Source organism: Staurois parvus, unplaced genomic scaffold (genome assembly GCF_062004578.1).
Source record: "Staurois parvus isolate SC_StPar_1 unplaced genomic scaffold, SC_StPar_1.0 ptg003057l, whole genome shotgun sequence".
In the NCBI taxonomy this organism is placed as follows: Eukaryota; Metazoa; Chordata; class Amphibia; order Anura; family Ranidae; genus Staurois; species Staurois parvus.
In genome coordinates, this window is record NW_028320853.1 from 60,518 (window position 1) to 67,500 (window position 6,983).

Here is a 6,983-nt window from a genome sequence, read left to right on the forward strand (position 1 = left end):
GACGGGGATGAGAGGTGAATATTTTATTGAGTGACAGCTGTGTTGATATAGTAGATACGTCGTTATCACACCTATTGGTATTACAGCCATGGAGTCGTAATATGGGGCAGATACGCAACAAAGACATCGATAGGAGAGCACTGAGGTGGAAACATCTTCACTATATCATTGATCCATTATCAAGATTTTTATTTTTTTTAAGCTTTTATCCTTTTAAGTTTTTTTGTACAATTTAGAGATTTGCAATAAACGAAAAAACACCCGACAGACCGGAGGCTCTAGCCCAGGCTGCTGGACCAACCCTGTACACAAAAAAAAAAAAAAACCCCGGCGTGGTGACGCAACCAGGATGCAGCACGGAGCAGGTGACGTACGCGGAAGAGGCAGCGACGCCGGTCAAAGGTCTCAGATAAGAAATGCAGGTGGCTCTGTGTTTTATTGTCGCAGAACTTCAAACAGATAAGTGCAAAAAAAAAAGGAAAAAAGAAAGGAAAAAGAAAAAAAGAAAAAAAAAGAAAAATGGAAAAAAGAAAAAGGAAAAAAGAAAAAAAAATGGAAAAAGGAAAAATGGAAAAAAGAAAAAAAAAGGAAAAAAGAAAAAAAGAAAAATGGAAAAAAGAAAAAAAAAGGAAAAATGGAAAAAAGAAAAAAAATGGAAAAAAGAAAAATGGAAAAAAGAAAAAAAAGGAAAAAAGAAAAAAAAATGGAAAAAAGAAAAATGGAAAAAAGAAAAAAAATGGAAAAAAGAAAATGGAAAAAAGAAAAAAAGGAAAAAAGAAAAAAAAAAGGAAAAAAGAAAAATGGAAAAAAGAAAAAAAAATGGAAAAAAGAAAAATGGAAAAAAGAAAAAAAAAGGAAAAAAGAAAAATGGAAAAAAGAAAAAAAAAGGAAAAAAGAAAAAAAGAAAAAAAAGGAAAAAAGAAAAAAAAAAAAAAGGCCGGCACATCAGGACTTAGGACGGTGCGAAGAGGCGAGATCGCCAACGTCATTTTTATTAGCAGACGTCACCGGTCTCGCGGCGCAGAGTTCGCTCCAAGTCGAAGATAACGCGGTGAGTCAGGAAATCTGCATCGGATATTTTCAGGAAGTTCAGAAAACGATATTCGGGTGAAGGGGCAGCTGAGTGGCTGGGAGTACATACTGTAGAACCCCCAGGAGAGGGCGCCACTCCCACGTCTGGTCTGCCTGTGTTATGGGCGCCAAACAGAGCGCGTCCCTGCTCCCCACACAGAAAGGGACCAATCAGCATCGGCATTGGGAAAACTTTATTGTTCCAGACAACCGATGCAGACGATCCGACCGGTTGACGTTTCACCCCAATAAGGTTTTGTTTGAGAGACTAAGCACTTTATTGGGGAGGGGGGAGGGCATCAGAAGAGGAGGGGTGAGGGCTTGTTCATTGTCTGGAACAATAAAGTTGTATTAATGCTGATGTCATTGAAGTGCGGACAGTCTCTTTTCTGGTAGATAGGAATACATTATTGGGGTTCAGTTGCAGACGGTATTGAAAATAAATAGATGGTGACCCCATAGAAATTACAAGTCTCTCCCGTGGTCTCATCTACTGGATGTAGTCATACTGCGGAATGTCCACAGTCTCTGACCATCTCTTGTATTATGTCCCCAGTCTCCATCTCTTGCGTCACGCCTGCAGTCTCTGACCACCTTCCATGGCACGCCTGCAGTCTCTAACCACCTCCCATGGCACGCCTGCAGTCTCTAACCACCTCCCATGGCACGCCTGCAGTCTCTACCCACCTCCCATGGCACGCCTGCAGTCTCTAACCACCTCCCATGGCACGCCTGCAGTCTCTAACCACCTCCCATGGCACGCCTGCAGTCTCTACCCACCTCCCATGGCAAGTCTGCAGTCTCTGACCACCTCCCATGGCACGCCTGCAGTCTCTGACCACCTCCCATGGCACGCCTGCAGTCTCTGACCACCTCCCATGGAAAGTCTGCAGACTCTTACCACCTCCCATGGCACTCCCGCAGTCTCTACCCACCTCCCATGGTACTCCCGCAGTCTCTACCCACCTCCCATGGCACGCCTGCAGTCTCTAACCACCTCCCATGGCACGCCTGCAGTCTCTAACCACCTCCCGTGGCACGCTCGCAGTCTCCAACCCACCTCCCGTGGCACGCCCGCAGTCTCTGACCACCTCCAATGGCACGTGGCACGCCTACAGTCTCTGACCACCTCCCATGGCACGCCTACAGTCTCTGACCACCTCCCATGGCACGCCTACAGTCTCTGACCACCTCCCATGGCACGCCTACAGTCTCTGACCACCTCCCATGGCATGCCTGCAGTCTCTAACCACATCCCATGGCACGCCTGCAGTCTCTGACCACCTTCTGTGGCGCCCCCGCAGTCTCGGAAAACGTGAAACGTTTCATTCAGCAGCGTTAGCCCTGTCAAACAGCAAGCGGTTGTGTGCGTTACCATCTGGAGGGACCAGAAGGATGGGGAAAGCGTGATTCTGATGTGACGACAAATTTTTTTATCCCTTAACATGTGAGTTGCCATGTGTTTGAGCCAAATAAAATGTGGATGTACTGCACTTAGATGGCGCTCTCCTTTCTCTGTGCATGTAGGGCGGGGGAGTCAAACTGCACTTAGATGGTGCTCTCCTTTCTTGTTTCTGTGTCCATGTAGAGCGCGGGTGTCAAACTGGTGCCCCTCCAGCTGGATGTACTGCACTTAGATGGCGCTCTCCTTTCTCTGTGCATGTAGGGCGGGGGTGTCAAAGTGGTGGGCCTCCAGCTGGATGTACTACACTTAGATGGCGCTCTCCTTTCTCTGTGCATGTAGGGCGGGGGTGTCAAAGTGGTGGGCCTCCAGCTGGATGTACTACACTTAGATGGCGCTCTCCTTTCTTCTTTCTGTGTGCATGTAGAGCGCGGGTGTCAAACTGGTGCCCCTCCAGTTGGATGTACTGCACTTAGATGGCGCTCTCCTTTCTGTGTGCATGCAGAGCGGGGGTGTCAAACTGGTAGCCCCTCCAGCTGTTGCCAAACTACAAGTCCCATGAGGCATTGCAAGGATGACCGTTACAAGCATGACTCTCAAAGGCAGAGGCATGATGGGACTTGTAGTTTCGCAGCAGCTGGAGGGCCGCCAGCTTGACACCCCTGCGAGTTTCCATGTGTTTGAACCAAATAAAATGTGGATGTACTGCACTTAGATGGCGCTCTCCTTTCTCCTGTTTTTTTGTGCATGTAGAGCGGGGGTGTCAAACTGTTGTAAAACTACAAATCCCATCATGCCTCTGCCTTTGGGAGTCACGCTTGTAACGGCCAATCCTGCAATGCCTCATGGGACTTGTAGTTTGGCAACATCTGAAGGGCCGCCATGACACCCGTGATGTAGAGATTGCTTTTAACTCTTAAGCTGCCACAAGTGGACTATGTTACCCTGTGGACTCTGACTACACCAGGCGGTATCTACACTGCCCCCCCTCCCCATATCTGCCCCATAGTCTATACGTTTTATACAAGAGGAATAATGGGGGCCGCCCCTCAAGTGTAGTTTTCGTAGCACCTAACGTCCTGCTCCTGCAGGTGGCGGCCTCAGACCCATCCATCGTGAAGATCTGCTGCGTCCTTCAATGAACGGAAGAGAAAGGCGAAATCGCGCCATACCGGAAAAAGAAAACGGCATCACCCCCGGTATTCGGCAAATTTCGCCGAGCATACCGGGAGTGAAAGTGCGCGAGTGATGTCACAGCGGCGTCCGGCCGTCACTCAGCAAGGCGAAGGCTACAGGGGATTCGCGCCGCGGCCGACGATGCGAAGGTTTACTTCCGCTTTAAACGGACGCCGATCCTTTCGCCGCCGAGGAGAGCTCGCCGCTTACCACGAGGATTCCGAAAAATCGGATACAAAAATAATTCTGAATAAAAAGTTCACCCGCGAAAAGAAATCTGCCGATCTGAAACGTTCGACTCGCGCTGATGACACCGAAGGTGCGACGTGCGTCCCGTCTCACCGCTGCATCCTGGCTCATTCGCCGCAACAAACGAGAACGTCGGCACACTTTTTTTTTTTTTTTTCCTCCATTAACGTTTGTCACATTGAGAGAGAATTAAGAGGGACCCCCCCTCCCCCCATATCCTGGTTCTGGGGGTGAGAGGGCGCCACCGAAGTGCAAGAAATAAAATCTATACATACAGAAGATCTCATTCTCCAACCGTACACAACACCATGCAGTTTGAGTGAGATGAGGCGGGCTTTGTGTCTTTGTTCCCGGGGGTCCCACCCCTCCCACCCTCCCCCCCCCCCTGTAAGATGACGGACCACACACTGCATCCACACACTGGGAATCTAAGAGATAAATAGACACTTTGATTTCCTTTCTTCGATGCGTTTGGACGGCAGCGGGATCTCCGGTGCGCACCGCGGAACGTCCAGAGGTGTTAGCAGGAGCAGCCGCTTTCCGTCACTGGCTGCTCGGGGGGCTTCTCCAGCTTGATGTCAATCACTGGGGGGGGCGGGTTAAGGGAAAGAAGATTCCTAGACGGCTCTAGAACATGGACTGTACCACCGGAGGGCTCTGGAACATGGACTGTACCGCCGGAGGGCTCTGGAACATGGACTGTACCGCCGGAGGGCTCTGGAACATGGACTGTACCACCGGAGGGATCTGGAACATGGACTGTACCTCTGGAGGGCTCTGGAACATGGACTGTACCACTGGAGGGCTCTGGAACATGGACTGTACCACCGGAGGGCTCTGGGAACATGGACTGTACCACCGGAGGGCTCTGAGAACATGGACTGTACCACCGAAGGGCTCTGGGAACATGGACTGTACCGCCGGAGGGCTCTGGAACATGGACTGTACCACCGGAGGGATCTGGAACATGGACTGTACCTCTGGAGGGCTCTAGGAACATGGACTGTACCACCGGAGGGCTCTGGGAACATGGACTGTACCACCGGAGGGCTCTGGAACATGGACTGTACCACCGGAGGGCTCTGGGAACATGGACTGTACCACCGGAGGGCTCTGGAACATGGACTGTACCACCGGAGGGATCTGGAACATGGACTGTACCACCGGAGGGCTCTGGAACATGGACTGTACCACCGGAGGGCTCTGGAACATGGACTGTACCACTGGAGGGCTCTGGAACATGGACTGTACCATCGGAGGGCTCTGGGAACATGGACTGTACCACCGGAGGGCTCTGAGAACATGGACTGTACCACCGGAGGGCTCTGGAACATGGACTGTACCAATATACTATTTCACTCCCTGGGAATCTCTTGTCTTGACTGCTGCAACTCCCTTCTAATTGGCCGAACTCTACACGGGCGATCCTCTGACTCCTCCTCCTTCCCAGCTGTTCAGTGTCCTCCACCCCTCTCCACTGGCCTCCATTCAGTGTCCTCCACCCCTCTCTACCAATCGCTCCACTGGCCTCCATTCAGTGTCCTCCACCCCTCTCTACCAATCCCTCCACTGGCCTCCAGTGTCCTCCATCCCTCTCTACCAATCCCTCCATTGGCCTCCATTCAGTGTCCTCCACCCCTCTCTACCAATCCCTTCATCCAGTGTCCTCCACCCCTCTCTACCAATCCCTCCATTGGCCTCCATTCAGTGTCCTCCACCCCTCTCTGCCAATCCCTCCACTGGCCTCCATTCAGTATCCTCCACCGCTCTCTGCCAATCCCTCCACCGGTCTCCATTCAGTGTCCTCCACCCCTCTCTGCCAATCCCTCCACCGGCCTCCATTCAGTATCCTCCACCCCTCTCTGCCAATCCCTCCACCGGCCTCCATTCAGTATCCTCCACCCCTCTCTGCCAATCCCTCCACTGGCCTCCACTCAGTGTCCTCCACCCCTCTCTGCCAATCCCTCCACCGGCCTCCATTCAGTATCCTCCACCCCTCTCTGCCAATCCCTCCACCGGCCTCCATTCAGTGTCCTCTACCACTATAGGATGGGGTTATATCAAACCTGTTTTTTTTTTTTTTAAATTTTTGGGTCTTCTAAAACAAAGCATTTTCTTTCATGACTGACCCAGACTGCGCTGTGTAGCCTCGTGTGGCCTCAATGACAAAGGATACTGTCCTCTTTACTCTTCTCCGGTGTGCTGTCCATGCCGGGTAAAGCAGCAGCAACGCGGCGGAAGAGCTGGAACAATCAGAAGGTGAACACGGATCAAAGATCTGTTACATCCGCGATATAATCCGCTTCCCGTCCGCCCTATAGGAGGAGTACTGCTACACGGCGGCAGGGCTGCGCAAAATCACGTATATATAGGATTTTGTATTTCCAAGTAGGGGCCGCAGAAGAGCCGCCATTGGCGGCTACAGCTGTCAATCACCGGGGTACCGGCCGGAGATTCCCCGCCGGCACCCGGCGATCGCCGAGGATCAGCGACAGAGGAGAGGTCTGTATGTAAACAACACGGACCTCTCCCCTGTCAGCACCAACACGCTGCTACAAAGCATGTCTCCCTAGTAACACGCACACCTATAGGCTCACACCTACGCAGGTTGCGTCTGATGCGTTTCCGCATTGCGTTTTTTACCGCGTTCTGTCTCCCCGCCTTTTTTTTAATTTTTCTTGTTGCTAGGCAGATTTAAAACGCAAGACGCGTCAAAAACGCGACAGGACCGCACTCCATTGCAGCATTTCAATTGAAGTCTGTACAACCAAAAAAAAAAAAAACGCAACATTTTGCGTTCAAAAAAAAGTCCCCGCCCCTTTCCAAAAAGCGCAGTGGGTGAAAACGCGGAGATGCGAACCTCTCAAAAATATGTATCAAACTTGCGCCAAAGAATTATTATTATTTTTTGATCAAAAAAAATCAAGGTAAATGGACTGTGCTGCGTTTCCGCAAAACTCAAAAAGTGCGGCAGAAAAACGCTCGAAACCGCGGGTTAACCCTTTGATCGCCCGCGTTAACCCCTTCCTGCTCCGCGCCATTAGTTCAGTGTCGGTGCTTTTTATTGGCACTGATCACTGTATTG

The 6,983-nt window shown here is 50.9% G+C and overlaps 1 protein-coding gene across 1 annotated transcript in view; it reads right to left on the reverse strand.

Moving 5' to 3' along the window:
* Positions 1 to 4,299: 4,299 nt before the first annotated feature.
* The window catches only part of LOC149428658 (ras-related protein Rab-6A-like), a 3,149-nt gene continuing 465 nt past the window's right edge, over positions 4,300 to 6,983 (reverse strand). The window contains exons 2-3 of the mRNA XM_089667146.1: positions 6,075 to 6,141; positions 4,300 to 4,483 (exon numbers count right to left, since the gene is read on the reverse strand). Coding sequence (XP_089523272.1) covers positions 4,419 to 4,483; positions 6,075 to 6,141 — 132 coding nt within the window. The 3' untranslated portion in view covers positions 4,300 to 4,418. The remainder of the gene's footprint in view (positions 4,484 to 6,074; positions 6,142 to 6,983) is intronic.